The following is a 24,177-nucleotide window of genomic DNA, read 5'->3' on the forward strand; positions in this document are numbered from 1 at the left end:
GATATTTTTCATTTCATCTCAGATTTGAAATCTGCATAGTTAATTTAGTGCAAAAATGCAAAAAAAGTTGAGTTCGAGTCCTTGGCCGATTTTTAAAGATTTTTTATCATTTTTTTGATGACGTCATCAAAAACAGTAACTTCCGGTGATAATTTTTTTTGGCCCATCTTGGATTTGGAATCTCCATGGTCGATTTAGTAAGAATGTGAAATAAAATTTGAGGTTAGGCAGTTTGCTAGTTTTTTCTACAAAATTCCCTGTCTATAGGTCATCTTCCTTCCTACATTTTTTATAATCAGTAGCGTAGCCAGGGCAAATGCGAGTTGGGCAAAGAAAAAGTGGGGGTCCACACCCTTTTGAAAACGCCCTCTACAAAGAGAAATTTTAGCATGGTGAGTGCCTCCGCCCCTTTATGCTTCCACCTCGCTACACCACTGGGTAAAACAATGCTCCGTGGTCCTTGACTGTAAACTAGAAGAGTCCGGCTTCGGACCGCCTCCCTATTTATCTTTTGTTTTGACCAGGGACTCAAAATCCTCTCCGTTGCCCTGCTCTTGAAGGATACCCAGACTTTACAAGGATGCCAAAGTAAAAACCCCCGTCATTAACTTAAACCCCCGGGATGAACCATCACACTGACGAACCATCTCGGTGTGGTGAAGAGTACATTTGGCACAATCAAGCTGGTAAAACCCCCTGGATGCAAAATGCAAAAAACGTGCAACATCAACGTGCGGCTATAGTTCCACTGAAAATTCTTGCAAAAGGGCAGGAGAACTGACTCTATCATCGGTTTTTGGTGAGTCTCGTTTCTTAAATTCGTTAAGTTTACAAACTTGAATGTGCAAAATTTATGTTTGAAGTTGCTAAAGGCGATATAGATAGCATTCGTGATTTCTTTCACTTAACAACTGAGAAACATGGTATCAGAACACGACAGTCATCTAGTGGGAATTTTTCCCAACCTTAAATTAGAACTAACTACAAATCTTCATTTCTCACAAATTCCGATGTCAAAACTTGGAATAATATTCCAAGTAATATTAAAAATGCTACTTCGAAAAAAGTCTTTTCATGTCTTTTTAAATAATTGATTCTGGAAGAAAACAAGTAAAAATCCCAAATAAAAGGGAAACAATCCAAAGTGATCCCCCATTTTCCATTTACCCACCTGATTTATTTTTCATAATTGTTATTTTTTATGCTTAATTTGAATCTTTTCTTTACTCAGTCTTGATAATATCTTATTTCTTTCCTGTTAACTCGGTATTATTAAGAAAATAGTCTACTGATCTCTGATCTTTTAATGAACACAATACAAATTCAATATTTTACACGTCACTGGGGGCATACGACATCGAAAGCTCTTTTCAGGGCTTTTTTCACATATCCTTTAGCATTATCCTATTAAATTGATGTTTTTGTTGTCTATACCTTGCATGATTGTAAATAAAGTATTTTTCATATAACATCAAAAGCTATTTGTACTATTGTAATTAATTATTGTTGAAAATGAAATAAAATTGAAATTGAAGGCCTTCTTTTCAATCAAATAACGATAAATTCTAAAAGGATCAATCTCCACATGTTTCTCTCATGGACAACGAAAATCTCCTTCTGTATCATTTTACCATAATAATTACAACAAATTTTGTTAAGCTTGTTAAGCTTGAGACTCCCTCCTCTCGTTCTTCTATATTATCTTTGCATCCATGTCTTTTACAATGAGAATTACAAGAATGAGAATTACATATTGAAAATTGTTCTATTTTGGAAAAAATTATCTAGATCAATAATTTCGTTCCCTAGTTCGTCAGTCCATAAGGGTACTAATTCCCGCCGGTTCACCGTTTCGCCGGTTCGCCGATTCGCCAGTTTGCTATTTTTCTCACTACTGGGTACCCTGGGTACTAGAGAGTCGCTGGATAAGAATAGGGGAGAGAAATCGCAAGGGCAGATTGAAGCTAAATTGATTGATCCACAGCTGCTCAGTTATTTTGATCTACTGCTTGCTGGAAAAAATGTTCATTTAGTTTTAAGGAGAAGTTTCAAGGAGACACCAAAAGAACCCAACACTTTTTATGTCGTTCAGCAAAGCGTGGGTAACATAATAAAGAAATCGCTACGTTTGTATGAACAACTGCATTTGCTTTCCTTGATGGACATGCGCTAGTCGCCCTCGAAAACAGAAAGGCGGACAAGATCTGAAGGTTGTTACTTTATTCAGGCTTTACTCTTTCAAAGTAAATGTTTACATGCCAATGAGCTTGAATAAACTCATCCGAGAACCCTTTACAATGTGTCTCAGAGCTTTTAAATGAATGAAATCGTATCATACTTGATGCAAAAAACCATGCCATAAAAATGCTGTTTGCCGTTTGTACATAAAAATGTTTGTACCGAATCCCTTCTGGGTGATACATCCCAAAAACAATAAAATAGATGTAACAGGAACAATCACATAGTCAATAGAAATCTCGTGACATTTCAATCTTTGCATAGGCAGTATATAAATCGATACATCGATAGATAAATAGCTAAATTACATGTTTTTTTTGAGTGCGCTAACATCACCACCTGTGACCTCCTGTGGGCAAAGGTTTTATTAGGCAGAGATGGCAACTTGGGGTTTTTCCAGGGCCCGGCCTAATCAATCCTCTCAACATTGACTTTTTTAACCTACAGCATGGATTTTTCATTAGTAACGGCACTAATAACTCGTAATAATCACATTTAGTCACCGTTCAAGTTTCGCTATGAATTGAACTATTAAAATAAACTATGTTCAAAAATTGTGTCAAAAATATAGAGGACTCGATTTTGATTGTAATTTGGACTGACAACATTTGGAATGTGCAAATGGTTCTTGGAAAAAAGAACTACACTTTTTCACGAATGGTTTTCGACTTTTCTGAGAAAGATTGAAACTTTTCTGTTCTGCTTTTGTTATTTTTGTTTCAAAATACAAATTATTCGATAACAATGTTTTGTTATGCCCCATATCTACCAAACTTTTGCACCAAATTTTGTCCCCCATTAACAAGAAAGTCCTCTCTAAACCAATGCAGCCAAAGCACCCATCCTAACCTTAAGCTTTGCTCGGTGCTCCTTCAGGCAGCTATTGGTATGGAACAGGAGACCACCTATAAGCCGAATTTGTAGCCAGCTTGTGGGTTGTAGCCTTCAAGAGGGTCCCTTAAAAAAGGACCAATCATTTAGGTTTTTGTGTGCATTCCTCATTGCTGAGTACTGACTTGCCTAGATAACTTCCAATATAAGGTAACCCTAATTTTGAGTAGGTTTTCATTGTAGGTTTTCAGTGGAAATCTTTAATCAGTCATTTTAGTTGGCAAACAGCATGAGCTGGCAAGGGAGAAGAGGTATTGGTGACCACAACACACACCAGCCACTGTCGCATTCAATAAACGCTGACGATGATCTGCAATACTTTGGATATCAACATGCGCTTGGCGAAGATGATGACAACATCCATCCATTTCATCGCAGCGAATCGTTTCCAGGCGATGCCAGAGACACGGTATTGCCTGACATTTTGACCGAAAAGTCACCATTACTGTCCCCCAAGGTAAATGGCTCTTTTTTGGGTGGCTCTAGAACTGGAAGTGTGTTGAGCAATATTTCTCACGTCTTCTCAGGCTCCATAAGAAAGCTGCAGAAAAGTATAGGATTTGCCCAAGGTTTTTTCTTAATTGTTGGAATTCTTATAGGCTCTGGAATCTTTTTGTCGCCATCTCTTGTAGCTAGAAAGACAGAGAATATGGGGATGGCATTAGTTATTTGGATCTCCTGTGGAATAATTGCACTTCTGGGTGCTCTGTGCTTTTGTGAGCTTGGATGTGCGTTGCAGAAAGCAGGAGGTAATTATGCCTACATTCTGGAAGCATACGGGGGTCTACCTGCATTTTTATGTAGCTGGACAACTGTTCTTATAATAGATCCAGCAGCCATTGCAGCAGTCACTTTAACATTTGGGACATATGCTGTGAAGCCGTTTACTGAAAATGAAACAGAGGCTGTCTGGATATCGAAAGCCCTTGCTGCCCTGTGTGTAATTATTGTAGCTGCAGTGAACTGTCTTAGCATTACCGGTGCTGCGAAGGCTCAAGCGATTTTTACTATGGCGCAAATAATGGCAGTTTGCTTTGTGATTATTCTTGGCGTATGGCAAATAGCAACAGGGAAGACTGAGAACATCGTTACAATGTTTGATAGAAAGAATTCGAACACATCATCTCGTTTTGGAATGGCGGAGATGGCTCAGTTATCTATAGCCTTGTACAACGGCTTGTGGTCGTACGATGGTTGGGCCCTGGTCAGCAATGTAACTGAAGAAATGCACAATCTTGAGCGGAATTTGTTCCTCTCGATAATTACTGGGATCCCCTTTGTAATATTCTGTTATGTAGCAGTCAACTTGTCTTTCATGTCTGTTCTGTCAAGAGAAGAGATAGCCAATTCACCAACCATGGTAATCCATTTCGTCGAAAAGATTCTTGGTAGAAAAGTGGCATATGTGATGCCTTTACTTGTTGCTTTATCTTGCTATGGAGCTGCAAATGGAACAGTATTTTCCTGTGGCAGGCTGACGCTGGCCGCTGCACGTGAGGGCCACATGCCTGCAGCCCTTGGTATGATACACAAGAGACGCCTTACACCGATCCCCGCAATCCTATTGGCGAGCCTCATTTCCGTATTGATGCTTCTACCAGATGGTAGCAACTTAGAGTCGCTCATTGGCTATTTCAACTTCGCCTGCTGGACTATTTATGGAGTATCAATTTTTGCTGTAGTTGTGCTGCGAATACGGAAACCAAATCTACACAGGCCGTTCAAAATCTGGATAATTGTGCCCATTTTGATGAGCTTAGTTTCGCTGTTTTTGGTTGTTCTTCCATTTTTCAACAAGCCTCTGGAATCAGGCATAACAATGGTGGTTATCTTATCAGGAGTTCCAGCGTATCTGCTGTTAGTGTACTATGCCGACCGACACTGCGCCTGCTTCAATGAATTCAAGAAGTCGATGAACAACACAATTCAAAGAGCATTTAACCTTGCGCCTTGCAAATCATAAACCAATATATTATGTGGACAAACACTCTTCAATACAAGCTGATTGTACAATCTTTGCTGCAAACTGGGTCTTCGCACTGTTTGTTCCCAGACCTTTTTTCAAGTAAATCAACTCCTTTACATTCAGCTTTCTTACGTAAAATCAAGACTTTCAGCGTCATATATTTCAGACAAGAGTATGCTTCGATTATATCATTCCTGCATTCTCTCACTGAAAAAAACACTGGCAGTATGTCGTCAATTGCGTTTGTTCGACTGGCATTGTCATAGGTTGCCTGTCCTTTCCTAACGAACAGGCGTTATTGAATTTGGTTAACGATAAAAACGATACCTATATACAGACAGCATTGTGATCCAGCAGAGGCCGGATACAAAAAGGCTGGCTTATCCCCAACAGGCAATAACGATCTGTGAGGCAGTGAAAAGGCAGTGAGTAGACACGTGTGTATAATCCAGCCAATCACGCTATTATATACTGATCATATTTGACATTAATATGTATCTATAATGTAAATGCTTGCTATATCAAAACTACAAAGGTACCAACGAATGATATTTTATAATCAGATGTCATCTTGTTTATACATTGGTTAAATATCTTAATATCAAATAAGAATACAGTTTCCTGGTAATAACATGCTTTTTCATGAATGGTGTTGTCTAAAATGTTACTGAACTAAGGCCTAGGCCCGAAATTATGACGTCATCGGAACGGAATAGGAAGCTGGGTATAACTGTAACGATGTCTCATGTCTAGACGAATATAATACTTATGATGAGATGTAATAGCCAGGGTATTTAATGCGCCTTTCGGCAAAAAGCCTTGCTATAGGAGACTTAATGAAACAGATTTCTTTAAACAAGCTCTTGAGTCCCTGGAGAAAAAGGTATTTACAAAAAAAATGTATCAAAATTTAAAATCATTCAAAACTTCAACAAATATTGGGTGATGCGTGAAGGGACAATGGACAAATCATTTACAATAATGAAGCGATAGATCTATATAATTTACATTAAACAATATATTGTAAGAAGAAAACGGAATGAACAATTATTTGAGTAAATAGTAAACAATAAAATATATGACTGGGCTAAAAAATGAAATAACAAAAAGCTTCACTTTTTCACTGAATTGACTTTTTTATATCAAAACCAAAAAGTTAAGAAACATAAAATAGTTAAAACTTGTTCATCAAGAGTTCTTAGTGAAAACATCCATTGGATGTCTGGAATGCGTCATCTCCACTGCATAAACAAACTCTAACCGTTTAATAACTTGTATCTTACTCTTTTAATCAAAGACGGTTGGCCAGTGCATGATTTTGCTGTTTTTACGATGATCCGATATATAGACAACAGCCTTTATTACCACGACCAGTGGTTTCATTCCCATTTGTTGTGACCTTACTCTGACACGGCGTTGTAATTTGAATTTGAATTTGGGAAAGCGTTGTATTTGGAATTTATCAGCCAATTTGCAAGGAAACAATTCACCACGTGGGATATTGGCCTGCCAATCAGGAAGACTCTCCTTTTTAGCCAGTTACAACTGAGAATTCAGTCATCTTGTAAACAAGAAAGGATTTGATTTATGAGTAACTTGATTCGGATTCTTCATCTGTCACGTAAGATTGCAGGTTCTTCTTCACGCGGGCAGCTGAGAGTCTAGCCGCGGGCGAATGACACCAGCATTCGGTCATCAACTTGCTTACCAGTCGCAAATGCTTCGAAAAAAGTAAGAACGTATGGATTCAAGCAGGAAATTATTGAGTATAAAGCTAAAACGCTTGACAAAATAGTAAACAATAAAACAAAATTACTCGAATATTAATTTGATAGGCAAAATGTCCTAATGAAAATAGTTTACCAGTTGGACTGATAATTTGGGTATATTGACAAAGATGACCAGTTCTAACGTATCAAAAATATGGAAGAATAAATCTTGTTTTTGCTATGAAAGTTGTTAGCTGTTGCTCCTGTGACAAACAACCCTGGCAGCATAATCACAGTGGATACTAGTCTTGGCCTAGACGGGATAAGCAAATACCTCCCCGTCATTTTAGATAGCAAGAGAAATATACCTGGTCAGATGCCCATCTTTCAGGAATCTGCGGCCTCCGTCGGGAAGTTACCACGAACTCCTTCATCTCATCAGAACTTGCTTCCTCGTCAATCCATTCATAAAACGGAGGCTTGTACTCATCGACGGTTTCTAAAATCAGGTGATAGCCACTCAATGCGCAAATTCACTGACGCATAAAAACATATACTACAGCTGTATGTTTTCCTTTATACTGTGCTAAATGTGAGTCGAAGCTATGCAGAGTTGAAATGGCTATGTAAGGCAGTTACCCATGGCCGGTACAGTGTAAAATAGAAACAATCTAATACAAAAATTGTCAGAAGCCTTACTAAGACTTAGATATGTCAACATAGCTTGGAGGCCGTTGTTCTTTGTGAAGCTTCTCATATAAGGGTTACATTGTATTTAACTAAATTTTATTTTGGATGAGAGCAATTGGCAGCCGTGAGATAAGGCTACGTAGATGGAACATCCCTAGCAAGAATGGCTTTCCTGCGATTATGCACGAAAAATATTTAAGCAGTGAAAGATGGATACCTTGTGTTTGACATCTGCGAGCAATTTCCCACAACACCAGTGAAAATGAATACATATCCGCCATTCTATACGCATCAAAGTGGGTTTCATCCATGGAGCCATCTAAGACTTCGGGTGGAGCGTATCTAATCGTAGGCTTTCTCGCTGTCTTTGCAATATCCAGCTCTTTTGTATCTGGATTTAAACGTACGGCTAGTCCTAGATCGCCAATGGCACATGTGAAATTTCCCTTCACTAAAATGTTTCGACTCTTTATATCTCTATGCGCAATTGGCGGCTTGCCCTTGGTCCCTGATATCTCACGATGCAAATAGGACAGGCCGCTAACAGTAGTATAGGACAACCGCAACAGGATTCGATAATCAAACGTAAAGTTTTGTAGAAAATCGTATAACGACCCGTACTTATGGTATTCAGTTATCAATAGAAGTTTGGCTTCTGTGCCGATGGACCTAATATCCGCGGCAATGAAGCCGAGCACGTGATCATGACGTAACAAGACGGTTTGATAGAACTCTGCCTCTCGGTACCACGATGCTTCTTCAGTTGGGGAGAATATTTTGACAGCTACCTCTTCGCCCCTCCAACGACCCTTCCATACGTCGCTGTATCTTCCCTTTCCAATGCATGATTGAAATGTTATCTGCCTTGCGATGGTGCGCTGAATCTGAAAAAATGATTCATATTGGGCTTGTTAGTTCGAAGCTCAACGAAAAAACCAATATCTCTAGATAGCCTTTAATTTCAAACCTGCGGTTGAGGAAGTGTGAACAAAACTAAGCACTTTTAGGATGAAACGGAAACATTAGCTTAAGGATTAAACAAGGTTTACTGATCTTCAACAGAGTCATTCTGAGAAAACCAAAAACCACACACGCTCTCCTGCTTTATATTTATAAGAAAATTGTAAGCATCCTATATCAGATTTCTTCTTAATTAAAGTCAGGGAACATGCTTCTTTGAGGTTTAATACCCGAAATAATTTTGGTAGAGAAGGAACGTCGAAAAAGCTAAGAAAATAATAGCTAAAGGTTTCTTTGGGAGAAGTTGCTTGAAGGTTCTTTCATTTTCATACCGAATATTGAAGCACATACCGTTTAATTAATTTTAATGTTCGAACAGATTACTAAATAGATAAACACAAACAGAGCAATTTCTAAAATACTAATAGATAAGAAATGAACTAAAAATGTTTAAGTTGAACAAGGTTTGATGATTATTTTCTACCACAGTTAATGAACAAAAAGCCGATAATCTAGGGGCACGGAATAATGGTTAAGTGCTGAACAGACCAGAGAACTGAGGCTTGTGGGACAGCATAACAACAAACAACATGCATCGACCTCTCAAAGGTCATTTGCAAGAAGTGATGACACCAAAATCTTGTCTGTCGTGCAAAATGACAGTTAAGTTGAATTGGCAATGGCTGGGGTGTAATTGGCTGAAACAAAGCAACAAAATTGCAGAGATGGCAAACACCACCACCCTGCAAACTAGCTTTAGATGAAGGGTTTTTTCAAACACATGAAGAGCATTTTGGTAAGAACAAAATTTAAATGTTTGTTCTTGTTCTCTCAAGTGTTCAAAATTGATCAGAATTTCAACAAAAAGCGAAATTCTGAGTAGCAATTAACAACCAAGCATGTATATAATTAAATTCTATTTTCCATATATAATTAACAAGTTTGTTTTGTTTGGCAAAATAATATCTTTAATGATAGGAATGTATCCTGATAAATCATCGAGGAGATAAATAACAACAAATTCAAACATAAGAATATGTTTATTGAACAAATATATGTAGTTGAGTTACTGTAGCTTCAGGCTGAAAAAATTTTGTTGCATAAACGAAGCCTTGCAATAATTATGAATAAAGTTTCATAACGAGGCTCAGATATCGGGACAAGTTGAAAATATTTTGCGAGTTTTAACAAGAAAAGAGGTTTTCGTTAATTTCTGTGATTTTTTTGTTCTTAACCTATGAACAGAGCCAAAACAGTAAACTTCCCCCTTTCACTGGCCATATCTCAGCAATTTTGGATAAATTTCTTGCGTCTTCGCGTGTGGCAAATTCTTACAATGAAATTTTAAGACTAGGTGCTTGAAATTCAAAAGTAGCAAAACCTTATTGAGACCTACCAAAAGTGGAACACCAGAGCCTGTTCCAGTTGCCTCTGACTCGTCAAGCAGCTCACGGAGGGAGCTTACGGGCCTAGTTCCATGCTGGATGATGATTTGTCGCTCTGTATCGTACCGCCGTTTCATGTGATTCTGGCGATGCCTAAACAAAACAGATTTATTTAAAATTTCACAATACAAATAGTCTTGGTTTTCGTTTTAAAACTGATCAGCAACTTTAATTGATGGGCATTAGACAGTTTAGCGAGCCCTTGATATCGCTTAAGTTATTATTAAATAAAAGCTATCAATGAGACATTAGATATAAAGCGGTTTATGCAGTTGGTCGCGTTTATCGTCACTCCACTTGAAGTCACACTGCCAATAACATTCACCCAAAATTTAGGCCTAGTCACTTCCCTCACAGTCATAGTTTTTCAAGCAACATTTGACGCGACCACAAGCAGGGTCTACTGAATTTACATTATAAGTGAAGTTTTGCAGTTCAAGATTGGTAAAATGTATCCTTTTAGTCAGGTTCTCAGGTTCTGGAACCACGCTATCCAAACCCATAATTACACACGTAAAAAAATTGGAGCGCAGCAAAAAAACGCCTGGTACAAGTGATGACTGGGGAGAGACTCTTCGCTACAGATGAATCTTAGCCTTGAATCTTGATACTTTATATCATCACCTTCCTTTGGTTCTCTAATGTACTACGCAATTCTGTGAAGTAAGAAACTTTAAACAAAACTTGAGTGAATTTGTTGATGAATCAGCTTTGTTCCGAAGCACAGATTCGCGTCTCAGTCGAGGTCAGTGTAGACAAAAACTTTTTTTTAAAAAGCACGTAGATGAAAATTTTCACTGCATTTTAAATAAACTTGATTGGGCAAACTTGTGTTCACTTCACGCTAGCCCCTGTTATTTCGTTTTGCATAGCCTCTAAACCAAGCAATTTCAATGGGCCTTAATTTGCAAATCCCGTAATAGAAAACGCCCTAATCCTCTTGGCCGTTCCATTTTCGGTAACAATGCAACAAACCATATCAGTAAGTGCAATTGTAATCTTCGGTTGGTTTCATTACGGCTAAACAACTACGGCCTATTTCATTCATTCGCCGTATTTTGACAGAGCGAAAAGTGCCGCAACACTTTGATTGAAATCAAAGCAGCGGAAAAAGAATCGTCTGGGGGACACCTGCGGCTTATGGGTAAGAGATAAGAGACACCCGCTGCGCAGGTGCAAAACTACAAAGCGACTCCACTTCAATTCTGGTGTTCTCTAGTCCAAACAGCACGAGGCCTAACAATTTGATAAAGGAGCGAACATGATTGATAAATCTTTGAAGAGAAGCGGATTAATACCTGCTGAAGACTGGCACCAAAGATGAATTCGCAAAAATCCACGCATTCAACGCGAGGCCGCAGACTAATTATAACCAAAAGGCAGCAACAACAAAATAATCACTGCCCAGTTTTGCTAACAAATTTTCGTGGGGGAAGCACAAAATCTCAAAGCTTCTTTGACAGTTTGCTTGTTCATACAGCTAGTACCCTGTAACATGTGCATTTGAAAGATCGGTTTTGAAGCTGTAGTTCTGTTGGAGACCAGATGTGTCAAAAAAAGAAAAAGAGTGTTAACAAGATGAGCTTTTGAAATATAGAAAAAAGATGAGCTTTAAATGTTAAGAAGAGCAATCCTGGTAATATGTCATGACACGAAACCCTTTCTCGTATTAGCGTTTTTGCTTAGAAAGACCTCTACCAAAAGCAAAAGTAAGGAACCTTTGCATGGCAAAAGAAATTGGGTGAATATTCCGAGGGCACGTATTTGCTACCCTGACAACCATACTCACTTCATATAAAATAAAAGTCTGGTTCAGTGCGCCCTGACCTCGTTCCGGTGGACTTATTTGAAAGACCTTTAATCAATTTAACAGACTGGAAACTAGGCCCGTGAAACCAGACTGGCGGATAAATAACAACGGTACTCAGTAGTCAGTGGAGTTTTTAGAAATCTTTACGCAAATGTATTTCATATTTCGCCCTGGTATACGGGGCTTCGCTTGTCGTTTTGGCAACATCTCCTGTGATGAACTTTCAACGTGCTGATGCCGCGGTGTCCAATCGTGCTGCCTTCACAACGAGGAAGAAGACTTTGAAAATACACACAATTTATGAGGAAAAATACAAAAAACTTATTTTAAGTTTTATATGAAATTTAATAATGATTAACATTTTATAACTGCATTGTGCTAATTTCAATTTCATACTTTGCATATGTTTTTGTTGCCAAATGGCTTTTTACACCTGATTTGATTGGAATCTTTAGACAGAAAAGTCTTGTCGACTTTGCAGAACTATGTAAACCATATTTACGTGTGTTTGTTGTTGTTTGTTCTCGGTGCCTTGCGGTGTTCCTCGTTTACTACATTTCACTACAAGGCCTAGTTTCTTTGCAATGAAAGACATGAGACTGAAGCAATGAAAGACTTGCCTGAAATATCAGAGACTTTCCAAGGCCAGTTTGCAATATGGTGAAGGTGTCTCTCCTCTCTATAGACAATGCTTTCAATGCCGTTAACTGTTTTGTGTTATTTTATATCAAGTTAGTCTGGTACCCAGGGTACGTATTTGCATTATTTGCATTAAACGATGGCAAAAGAGGAGAAACCCTAACGACATTGCAAAGGCTGCAGAAGAATATAACAGGCACTTTTTCTTTTTCGGAATAAAGCACGGAAAGCAAAAGCATAGCAGAGAAAGGGTATTTTTCTTCCGACAAGAGTATTTCTCAGAGCATAAACGTAACGAAAAGTTCTGTCTACATAGGTCGGGTTTCTTTGTCTCTTTGTCAAACGCACCTTTCTTCCTTTCATGATAAGTACCTTGGTATGCTACATTTCTACTTGCCGGTGCTATCTTCTTGCGGTACCAAAGGCATATTTACCTACGATTTTGTCAAATAAAACATGAATTTATGTGCGTTATTTATATCAGTTATTACTTCATCTTTGCTGCAAATGGGGACCGCCTACCCACAGGGAGATAATATTGAAAGTACAATTAACTTCCAAATACAGACAGTTTGGGCGTTGTAATGATGATTCTCGGGCCTGTGGTAATTTAGGTTGACAAGATGTGATCTCTGCTTGTTGAAAGTCGTTACAAACCAATATCAGGGTTCGTTAAAGATATTGGTTGTTCAGTGGCAAACTGAAGTAAACCATAATATTTCGTTCGAAAATGTCCAAATACTTCGTTTCTCAGAGGCTGTTTCTAGATGACAGAAACTGCAGTGACAAACTTTATAATATTTAACACGCGGCAAAGATCTTCACTGTTCTTTCTGCAAAAAATAGGTTTTTGCCATGATATGGCAGACAAAAATTAAACATTAAGCGAACCTTTAATGGCCTAAATTGTTCATAATGCCTTCTTTATACAGTGACAATACTTTAAAGCTCAGGGTGCCTCAAGGCTCCTATTGGTACAAAAGCAAGAACGGAAAAGCATGCAGATGACATTATCTCGCCAGCCTTAAGAGATAGCCTTTATTTACGTAAAACTATTGGTGTAGAATCACTAGTCTTACTCCGCAAAGCTCCCCAAAAGCCACATACCAGTGTACGAGAATAAGCAAACAAGACATTTGCCAGCTTTATTAATAAAAGATGTAAAGTCTTGCAACGAGAGGTGTTATGGACTATGGATACAAACAGCATAAAACATTAGCAGAGCTGGCGGTCTTTGCAGAGATAAAACTCAGGGAGATTAGTGCATTTATTCCTTCATAAATTTTATCAAATCCACATTTTATCAGAGATGAGCTTCACAGAGAACAAAAGAAAGAGAATTTGAGACTGTGTGACTTGATCGAGATAACTAGCTACTTTACCAACAGAAGGTTTGACTAAATAGCCAGTTTTTCCACCCACTGACATCTATCCTGTTTAATGAAAACACCAGGCCTAGTTACGAACGTACACAAACGATTGGAGGGACGTTGCCTCCTGCACCAATATAGCTGGTAAAATAAGCAGAAGCCTATGCTAAGCCACTCACTCAGCCAACAAAATTATTGCTAAACCAATATGGGTTTTTCGACGTAAAGATGAGATGACGCGGGAACGACTATAAAAGAAATACGGAAAAGCCATAAAGAGATGAGAGGATATATGTCAAAGGCACAATTAATGGGAAATTTTGCATCGTAGAGTAATCTGATTTACCACATGAAAACCACGTATGAAACAGAAAACGGAGAAGAATTCAAGGTCTGTGAAATGGATGGCCTCTGTCTCGCTGAAGAAACGGTTTAATAAATCCGATCTTGACTAACTTTACGAAGACTGCATTTAAAAGTCTGGTTTTCATATAAGGCTCATTGAGGTACTTTAATCTGGGTAATTACCTTCACTAACCTAATCAAAATCCTAAATATTGCGCTTTGCATGACACTGTTAATAATGGCATAGCAAAATTAATGATATTTCGCAACAAAAGTGCTAGGCTTGCTTGTTCTTTTCCTACACGTCATCCGCTCAAAAGACGGCCTCTCTTTAATAACAGTTATTTTGGTACAACGGGCGGTGATAACTTGCTGACAAAGAAACTCTAAAAGCTTATGAACACGAAGGACTTTGCATTAGCTTATAAATAACCAAATCAAGCCGCTAAAATACACTGAGCACTTTCTCTGACCTGAGCACATGGATATCAGTTCCCACATTGAATTAAAAGAGGCGCAGCGGAGAGCTGGCACGATTTGCATCCCTAAAGAGAAAATAACTCTGTCTCCAGTTTAGGAATTTCAACGACTAGGCCACTTCAACCCAGTTAAAAATTTGCCGGGCAGTCCCGTTTTTATCTCAGATGGCAACGAGAAGTGAAATCTTGCGAAGGAGATCTAAAATCGATTAATTTTTATCTTGAAACACTAGGTCACTTTATTCTAAGGATTCGATGTTGAACATAAAACTTTTCTGGCTTTTGAAATTATTTATTTCGTCGACCACTGCGATTAAGAGAGAGAGGTCATTAACGAGGGAATGTCAGCATGTGAACAAAGAAGGGCAACATTCTTGCATGCAACAGCTTAGTCCCGGATTTAGTGGTGACTGGGATGGAAATCTGTGAGCGGTGTCATTGCACCTGAGAACGGATGGCAAAATTCCACGGTAAATTATAGACTTCATTAATAACACTAGAAAAAGGGGTCGACGAAAGATAGAGCTCCAGAAACGTGTTATTTTGGAATAGCCCCTTTTCAGTCAAATGTGTCAGAATTAACGAAAACAAAGCAATATTTTTTCAATATTCAGTCAGTCATTACTCGCACAACTCTACATCCTCACTGGCACTCTTGGGGCGATTGCAAGGATCGGGTAGCATCTTGTCCCATCTTGTCAGTTCCTTTCGCACACTCACTCTTGCCAATCCCGTGGGGTTGTTAAATCGTTGAAGTTTTATTGAAGGGCTAGGCTTACAGGTGAGAGGGCTTTTTGGTGGGGATTGAGGATTTATGAAGGAGTCGAATCCTCAGCCTGTCGAACTTCAGGACTTTGTATGTAATGCAAGATCTTATTAAACCCGAGCCAGGTGTATACCACATGATAAAAAGATGAAAATGAAGACGGTATTCCTTAATGGGAATTCTTCATCCTATTCTTTAAATCTCAAACAACGTTGCCAGGAAAGAGTTATGCGCGATAATTACAGGAGAACTAATCTTGGTACAAAAACAACGTATCAAACAAGGAAAAATGTCGACCGCAACTCAACCCACAATTAAATTCCTGCTAAGGCCTTGCCAGGTACATAGTGGAGGAAATCTTCACGACAGAGTACAACAAAGCTTGAAACGATAATGGTCTATTTGTGGTTGCTCGACAATAAATTTAGGCTAGTTCAATTTCAAAAATTCCATGTTAATCACGCGACAACACCGAAAAGTGAACGATAACTGACTACGAGTATTTATATGGGGAAAATTTACGAGCCGTTAGGTAACATTTCATGAGAACAAAAAACTGTGGTTCAAGCTGGTTTCATATCGAATATCAAAAAGAAACATAGATGGCTAGCTAACTGTGCATCATCTTAATGGAGGAAATACCTCGCTTCATATCACTGGCGACGATCACCCTCATTGAAAAAGAGATTAAAACATAATGGCCGACTCACCTGAAATAGAGGTAAGTAACGAGAATAATGAGCAGCATGACACAGATTGTTATCGATATGACCAACGCAATGCCATGTGGAGTATGATATTTCGATGTCGTGTTTTCTGTTGTTATTGCTGCAATAAAGGAAAGCTTTAGCTAACAAATTGGTACTGTAATACAAGCAATAGCAAGCCTAAATCATGTCGAAAAACTGATTTCCATGGTCCATTTACAGTAGGTAAAGAAAATGCAGTCATTGCCATTTCTGCAAGCAAAGGTCCGACACCTCAAGTTTCAACGTTGCATTGACGCTGTCTTCAATGGTCCTTTAACAATATCCCCTTTTTATTTAGCAGAAGTACGAAGCTGTAAAGATATGTAGCCTTGTGAAAATAAAAGATCTAACAGAAGAAATCTGAGGCCTAAGTTTCCTCAAAACTCTGATTTTATAAAAAACCGCTTAATGAAATGAGCAAAGGATATTTGTAGCCACCCCACAAGATGTTCATTGTAGCTTTATGCAGTTGCCTCTTTCGTCATCATCAGCGCGATAGAACAATAGATATTAAGTCGTAATGCAAAGGTCTTGTAAAGAATGCTTTATCCATATTTTTATACATAAAGGATAATCAATAATCTTTGCTGAGCGGAAACGAGAAGCTTTGCAAGAAACGCAAATGCGTAAACCTACCGTTTTTGAGCAAGGCTTCATGTAAAAATGATGCTTATTCTCAGGATGCCTTAAATATATAAATGGCAAAATCTCCTCGACCTGCATAACATACGCCCATGTTTTTCCCGATATTCGAAGTTTTTCCCGATATTCGAAGTATTGCCAGCCTACACCTAAGATTTCTGGCACTTTGAAACAACGATTAGAGACAGAATGCTGACGTTTTTTGCCTTAAATTGAATTGAAAGATAAAAGATACAAAGAATTTTCTGTCAATTACAACTACAGTATTTTGCGAAGAATTAAAAAATCACGAAAAGATTATAATTCTGATCCTGATCTGATTCTGAATTTCCTACATGGTGGGGGGGGAGCAAAAACAGTTAAAAAAGAAAAGATTCGTACCATTCGGGTGGAATTTAGGGTTGGTCGTTGGCGGCAGGGTTGGTTCAAGATGGCTGTTGCAATAGTCAGCATCTTTGCAGCACATCATGGTGATCGGTTTCTCATGTTTCTTGTGGCGGCATTGGAAGATGCCGCCATCGTGGGTGTCTGCAGTGCACCCATGTGTCCGCACAATTGTTTTGTTTTTGTCGTCGAAATGCAACTTGGCAAAACAGTAGCCTTCGTCGGTTGCGCATGTGTAGTTGTTGAAGTGATTGTCAGGGCAAAACTCGTCGCACTCGCACAGTAAAGCGTAAACTACAAGAGAAGTTGACAAATAATTGGAGAAAGAGAAGTACCATTGGAAACATAAGCATTGATGGAAGAAGATATCAGCTACCCGAAATAGATAATGGAGGAAACGAATTTCAAAAAAGGTCAAACTAAAAAAAGCGTGACGCTGAAACACTATCAAACTGCGGTTTGTTTACAAAATAGTATAATTATGGTTTGTACAAGCTAGGTGTTTACGTTGCTTAAAGGATAAACATTCAACCATCCTTTTGCCCTTTGATCTATTTGAAAAAACGAGGCTACGTCCCAATATTGCGAGGCTGAAATCCATGTCCAGTTTTACAGCCTCGAAGCTGAAATACATGTCCAGTTCCACAGCCTCGAGGCTGAAATCCATGTCCAGTTCCACAAATTTAACTTACGATTGATTCACAAAACCTATTACATATGATACTATTATATTATTGCTTAAAGGCCCTTAAACTGCATTTTGCTGAAACGCTTAAGATAATGGGCATAAAAGAAACCGACAGGCCCTTAATGGCTTATGAATTGTCTGGGTGCAGATCGAAAAGGGGGCTACTTAGGTTGGAAACAGTCGAAAATTGACGAGATGGTTTTTTTTGGGGGGGCTTAGTCCCCCTCCTCTAAAAAAGTGTGAGGGTTTACTCCATACACGCTGCCTTCGTTTAAACGAGTAGCCAATGCGGCATGATATATTATCGTACTTACTTGAACACCGCTTCTGAACCTAATGCAAAATCCTCGCACCAGGAAATCTCCTACGTGAAAGGCAAGGAATATTCGGGCAGAGTTCGCTTTGTCTATTTAGGAAACCTGGATTAGGACGACCCGCATCTATAATTTAAATTGAACTTAATTGGCAGCATGTATGCAGCTAAAACCCCATTCCAGACTTAGGTGGATCTCGAATTGCAGCGATGAGCCACTAACATCCTTCTTGTGCCCTCTTTGCGGGATTGGATATGAATGTAAATATGTGCTTTTACTGAACAGACGCTGGACGCCGGTTTGTAAACCAACTCCAAGGATAACTACTGATGGCTGATCGCTGTATTGAAGGCCAACAAAAGAATTATTCGTGATTTTCAATAAGGAAAGCAAATAATGACTGAATGTGCAAGAGACTTGTGGTCACGAGATCAACCAAAATAGAAAGGCGAACTTTAGTGTGAAAAGAGAAGCAAATAGACTCCCCAATGGACGAGGATGTAAGCAGCTCCTCGAATCTGACCCGAGCGAAAACACGCCCGCGCATACGTTGTAATACCATGCGATACCCGATCACTTCTATTTCAACATTACAAAAAGTACAAGTATTATCAAAAAGAGAAATTTCGAGGCCATTTTGTGTAAAAACACAATTGAAATACAGAAGAAATTTGAGCAGGCTCTGTTAGCCAAAGTTTCCCAGGTGCAATATCATCACGGGCTAAAGTGCAAGAAACCTCATGGGAACTTCGAGAATAGAGGTGAAAATATGACCAAGTGCCAAAAAGCTTAACAGGAAATTGAATTTGACTAGTTTTTTTTCGCTGCACTGTGCCCTTGGTTGGAGTGGCTGAGTGATAATTAGTCTGTAATTCACTTAATAGTAGGGGATCACATAAATCATGGGTGGGGGGCGCCTTACACCAATACACAAAGGAAGGAACCTCAATCTCTTGATATATAAAAAATTGCCTTTATTGGAAGCTGTAAATATGGAAAATTCAAATTAGGGTTGCCAGATTCTTCAATTTTGGCCTTTAACAGAGATAATTGCTCGGGAATTTTTTTTGGTCTGTTACTCAGTTTTAGCCAATTTGAATGTTTTCAGCAGAAAGTTTAAAGACATTCCTTTGTTTTATATCAACTTTAGCACCCTAAGTACAAAAAAATAACAAATTGAGAGAGCAATACTATACAGTGTTAACCAAAATATCAAATATTACCATATGTCAAATGGTTTTTTTGACAGGAGAATGTATCTCAGTTAATTGCTTGAGTTTGGAAAATTACTCAATAGGCACAGGTGTTGAAAATCCCATCCACCAAACCAACCCTATTTCAAATTGACATATAATCAAATAAACATGAATGGGCTAAACAAGAGATTGTAAATGAAGTTTTCTATACAGTCAATGAATTATCAGAAGCTTTTTGTCCAAAAGAGGATACAGTGAGAGACAGACCAATTATTGAGGTTTACAATCTGTGATGACACAAACTTGTTTACCCCTACCTAATTTTTCCTAAAAATATAATAAATAATTTCATCCATTCAAATGAAATTGCAATAAAAGCCTTTTGAAGGAACCAGTCTTTCTTATTCTTTAGCCAAACAAGATACCATAATTTTTGTCTCATTTATCAATAATATGCAAAATCCGGTCAATTTATGCAAAAAACTTTTTAAACAATAAGCAAATAAGGTTAATGTTACATAATAGGTTCAATAAACAAAAGTGAAAAAACCAATGTTTGCTACAATTGTAATGTATCAATGTGATAAATATCTTTAACTTGCCGAGTTAGGTTATACTTTAACAAAACTTTACATAATATTAATATTATCATTAAAAAATGTCATAACCAAACATAAGAAGACTTTTAGTAACTTCTTATGTTAGACTGTTTAATAGCTTCTTATAATATAAATTCACTCATTTTATTAGCTATATAAGACTTTTGCATTTATCATTCATGTTTGAAGTATGTTATATTATGTTTCACAGTTGCCATAAGGCTGGATCTAGATGCCCTATTGGTCTGGGTTCCTTTTCTAATAAAGCATCAGAATCAAAGGACAATCAATTTATAATTAAAAAACAAACATTTCATGCTGCTACAACTTATCAACTTGCATATTAGGTTCAAAAAAAGGAAATAGGAATTTAGGTTTCAAAATTATTACAAACAAATCATTCAAAAATCAAAATAGATCAGGCTTAACCATCTATTTTCCAGCTTTTACAAATGCTTGTTATAAAAACAACATTTGGTGTGACTAGTTTCGAGAAAATGTGAATTTGGTTTTCTAACATACTGTGAAAATTGAGTGCAGAATTAAATTTAATTCCAAGCCCAATTGATTAATTGAGAAGTCCTGTCAATATTTCATTATAAAATATCTATTTTCCCAATTTCCTCAATTAGCTTAACAAATCATCAGTTGAATAGCCATACCATATTTCAAATAACATATTGGAACATAAGCATTATGTCATTGACCTTCCAAACAGGGGTTGAAAGTTAAAACAGCTGTCTGAAAAGATGCTTGGTAGATTGGAATCTCTCTTGCCATCAGACAAAACATAAGACAAAATATAATCAATAATAATTATGAAGCATCAAAATTCAAAACAAAAATATTTAAGACTTAAAATAGTATATAGATAACCAGGGATACTCTCTTGCTATGAATCATGGAAACTTTGCTATCAAATTTAACTTTGTGTGTAGTTTCAGAAACCATAATAAGCAAATGCTGATAAAATTGAACATATTTTCTGAATATTGAATTTGTTGGTACCAACAGCCTTGTGTCATAAGTTTTGAGTTATAAAAATAACTGTGAACCCTGCAATCACACACAGCCTGACAGGCATTCAAAAGACTTGGTCGTGTTCCTCTTGACTATATAAGTTAGGGGGCATTTGGTTATGGTTCTATATGAGAAAACTCGCAAAATCGTGTTTGAACTGAACTGAATTCTGTATGTTAACTCAAGTATAGTAATCTGATGCACGCAGAAAGCCTAGACTTTGCCAAAAGTTTCTTCAAATGCCAGAAGCCACAAGAATTTAACGTGAAACAACCAGACCATGATCTATGGCGTCAAATCATGAAAAAGAGATTGAAAATCACACAATAGACTCTTTGAGGAGATTAAAGAATTTGAGGAGCAAAGCGCCGTTCCGGCTATATTATGGTTTGGCCATTTCGGTTCAAAAGCAGGGAAGACGGACAAATAGTCACGCATTGATAACAACTTTAGAGTTGAGGATTCAGTATAAATTCAATAACAATTTCGTCAAGTTGTTGAATGACAACGTTTTTCACGAACATTGCATTGGTATTCGGCTTGGACAATAGGATAAATTATCAACTACATGTTCGGCATTGAGATGATTTCAAAGGAATGAATAACTTACGCAAAAATATAAACACTGTGACAGCTTACGATACACGCTTCTTTTGGTTAGTACCTAAAGTGTTGAAAGGTCTCCACTCGAAAGCAGAAAGTTGATACCTTGACTCTCGAATCGGTCAAGAGATGAAGGCTTTCGCCACGAAAACACGAAGGTCATTTTTGTTGATCTAAGAAGCTTACTGAAACTATGGAAGTCTCTCGAGCGTTTCATAAAAATAAACCAGACTTCCCATCACTACCGAAATTTAGAGACATGAAATTCATTCAGAATCTAACCAACTTGAAAACTAGAGGAATTATCAGTCATCTTCACTGAAATTTGATGCAATGGCTCGCCGTGATGGTTTTGTGAGCCTGACTTGATGCATTGGGCATGGATTAAGTGTTCTAAGAGGGAAAATCACGATGGATTGATAATAAAGTGGCATTTTATGATACGTACCTGGGTTAAACGAAGAAATCAAGGCAATTCCATAAATTTGTGCTACCAGAAACGCACAATTCCAGTCCATTTTGTTGATATAGGATTCCAGCTTCTTTCGACCATCTTACAAGTGAACTAGTGAAATGCGCCTCCTCTGCAACACATAAGCATCGGAATGATTGTAGGGGCCTGGGACTGACTACTGCGGTCCAGCTTTTGTGCACGGATGAAAAACTTATTACATTTGAAACCACACGACGCTTTATGAACAAATCCTTAATTGCTAAGTGCATCATAAAGGAAACGAGGTAAAATGTGCCAGCATGCAACCGGAAAGGTTTTGAAGAGTTAATTCGAATGGGTGCGATGAAATATATAAAAACTCTCTCCAGAGAACAGAGTAACAGCATGTTTGTTTTAGAACTGGGACTGCCAACCTTTTAACTTTGAGGGCCAATGATACAACTTTTAGTACGATCGATGAGCGTTTCAGGCCATTCAGTCATTATTTTTCCATGTAAAACTATCATGGTAATTCAACTCAGAGCTGCATCCCTCCCCTACTGGTTAAACATTTTTTCTCCCTGGATAGGATGTTTCCTTCCAATCTCCCAATTTGAATAAAATTTTATCAGAATTTGAATTAAAATTTCAAGCTTACATAGTTTTCTCTGTATGTGCTTCATTTAGGATCTATTTTGGAGCTCGGGGTTGGTACTAACACGTTTTACGCAAGCTGTACAGGGCCTTTTAAATAAACTATCTAAGTGGTATTTGATTTTCAATCAGTCGTAATGACAGTATTTGCCTCTTTACCTGAAAACAAAACCCTAACTTGAGACAACCAGTACGACGACGAAGAGAGACATCTTGTTTCGGTGTATTGTGATATTTCTTCTATTTCCAATTGACGATGTAATCAAGGATATAACTAACAGTGTAACATTATCAGTATAGACATGCCGGGTAAGAAAAAACAGTATGACGTAATCAGTATGACGCAATCAGTATTACATAAACAGCGGGTTATAAACAATTCTGCTCTAACTAAAGTCATCTTCAGTTGAAAGGCAAACAAACAATAGGAATCGTTCGCAATGTGACTAACGTGCCCCTTTCACCTGATTTCGTTTTAAAATGGTTGCGAAGAAGTAATTTTATAGTAGTAGAGATTAAATCCAAATCCTATAGCTGTTCTTTAGCACTTTAAACTTGTTGCAATAGCAAAAAATTTTATATATATTTTACCTGAATTTATTATCTAATAAAACATATTAATTACTGATGTAAAATATTTTTATTTTTCTACAAGTCAAAAAGAAAAATGCTGCAGATGAAGAAACACATTTTCTTTTAATTTTTTCAACATATTGCAAAAGAGCGAAATTTCATGCTAGAATAAGTATTTTCTAGATTCACGTCAGCTGAGTCATTAGATAAAAAAGATCTGTTCATTTGGTCGGTCAAGAAGGCAGGCACCGCGGAGAAGGGGGGCTCGGGGGTTATACCTCCCACTTTATGCCATAAATGCAAACAATGTACCAACGAATCACCAATCAAGCCATTTTTTATTCGGTTTTAGTCCCCCTCGCCACTTTTTAGACTCTCACTTTTGTCGAATCTCCGCGGTGTCTAGAAGGCATATACTTTTTCTGAGAAAAATACAGCCTAAATGAGTCCTGGGTCTCGATAACATACGAACATAAGGAAAACTCAAAATCTTCCATTCACAAATACCTGTTTGGCACCTTGGCTACGGATACCTTAGCTGTGGTCTGTAATGCCTCTACAAATGCTGAATCCAAAGGCACCTGCTTTGCACCTTCTTACGGTATTAAGGCAGCATATGTGCTTATACCTGAAGTTCAAACTAGAGCTTATGGTAGAGCTTTAGAGTAAAGAAATATAATTCCATGATTTTCTAATTCCGGTGTACTCGACTTAAAAATCAAGATCGACTTACTGTTAGTGATAACTTTGAATGACATAATTAATGCCTTCGGACTGAAAACATTTACTTATGCAAAGTTTTCGTGCGTTTAAAGTTGTGATATTCACTCGTCCTTGTATTTGTTGAAAGATTCAAGAAAACTTCCCAATGGAAGAAGTTTTGAGGTCTTGAGAGGTATGTTGTACGCAGAACCCTTTCAAAATGCGTATTTATTCTTCATCATATGCAAGTTTGTGAGTAGAGTTTGCAATAAGACATACGGTATGCTGTCACAATAACGGTCAGGGATTTCG

The 24,177-nt window shown here is 37.8% G+C and overlaps 1 protein-coding gene and 1 pseudogene across 3 annotated transcripts; one reads left to right on the forward strand and one right to left on the reverse strand.

Moving 5' to 3' along the window:
- The first annotated feature begins 596 nt into the window (after window positions 1-596).
- Window positions 597-5,896, forward strand: LOC135696722 (b(0,+)-type amino acid transporter 1 pseudogene; annotated as a pseudogene). 2 transcript variants are annotated; one of them, XR_016144847.1, is made up of 2 exons: window positions 597-799; window positions 3,300-5,896. The product of XR_016144847.1 is annotated as a b(0,+)-type amino acid transporter 1 pseudogene, transcript variant X1 (transcript). The 2 variants fall into 2 exon arrangements; XR_016144848.1 differs by having other exon boundaries at window positions 3,313-5,896.
- Window positions 5,538-24,156, reverse strand: LOC135696723 (bone morphogenetic protein receptor type-1B). Its single transcript, XM_065216210.2, has 7 exons — window positions 21,952-24,156; window positions 17,081-17,377; window positions 16,019-16,136; window positions 9,851-9,992; window positions 7,712-8,378; window positions 7,173-7,303; window positions 5,538-6,815 (listed from the first exon to the last, which is right to left on the reverse strand). The coding sequence occupies exons 1-7, from the start codon at window positions 22,019-22,021 to the stop codon at window positions 6,681-6,683; spliced, it is 1,560 nt and encodes a 519-aa protein (XP_065072282.1). The 5' UTR covers window positions 22,022-24,156; the 3' UTR covers window positions 5,538-6,680.
- Between the last annotated feature and the right edge of the window lie 21 nt (window positions 24,157-24,177).

Source organism: Rhopilema esculentum, chromosome 18, assembly GCF_057945365.1.
Source record: "Rhopilema esculentum isolate cy_ngs chromosome 18, ASM5794536v1, whole genome shotgun sequence".
NCBI classification, from domain to species: domain Eukaryota; kingdom Metazoa; phylum Cnidaria; class Scyphozoa; order Rhizostomeae; family Rhizostomatidae; genus Rhopilema; species Rhopilema esculentum.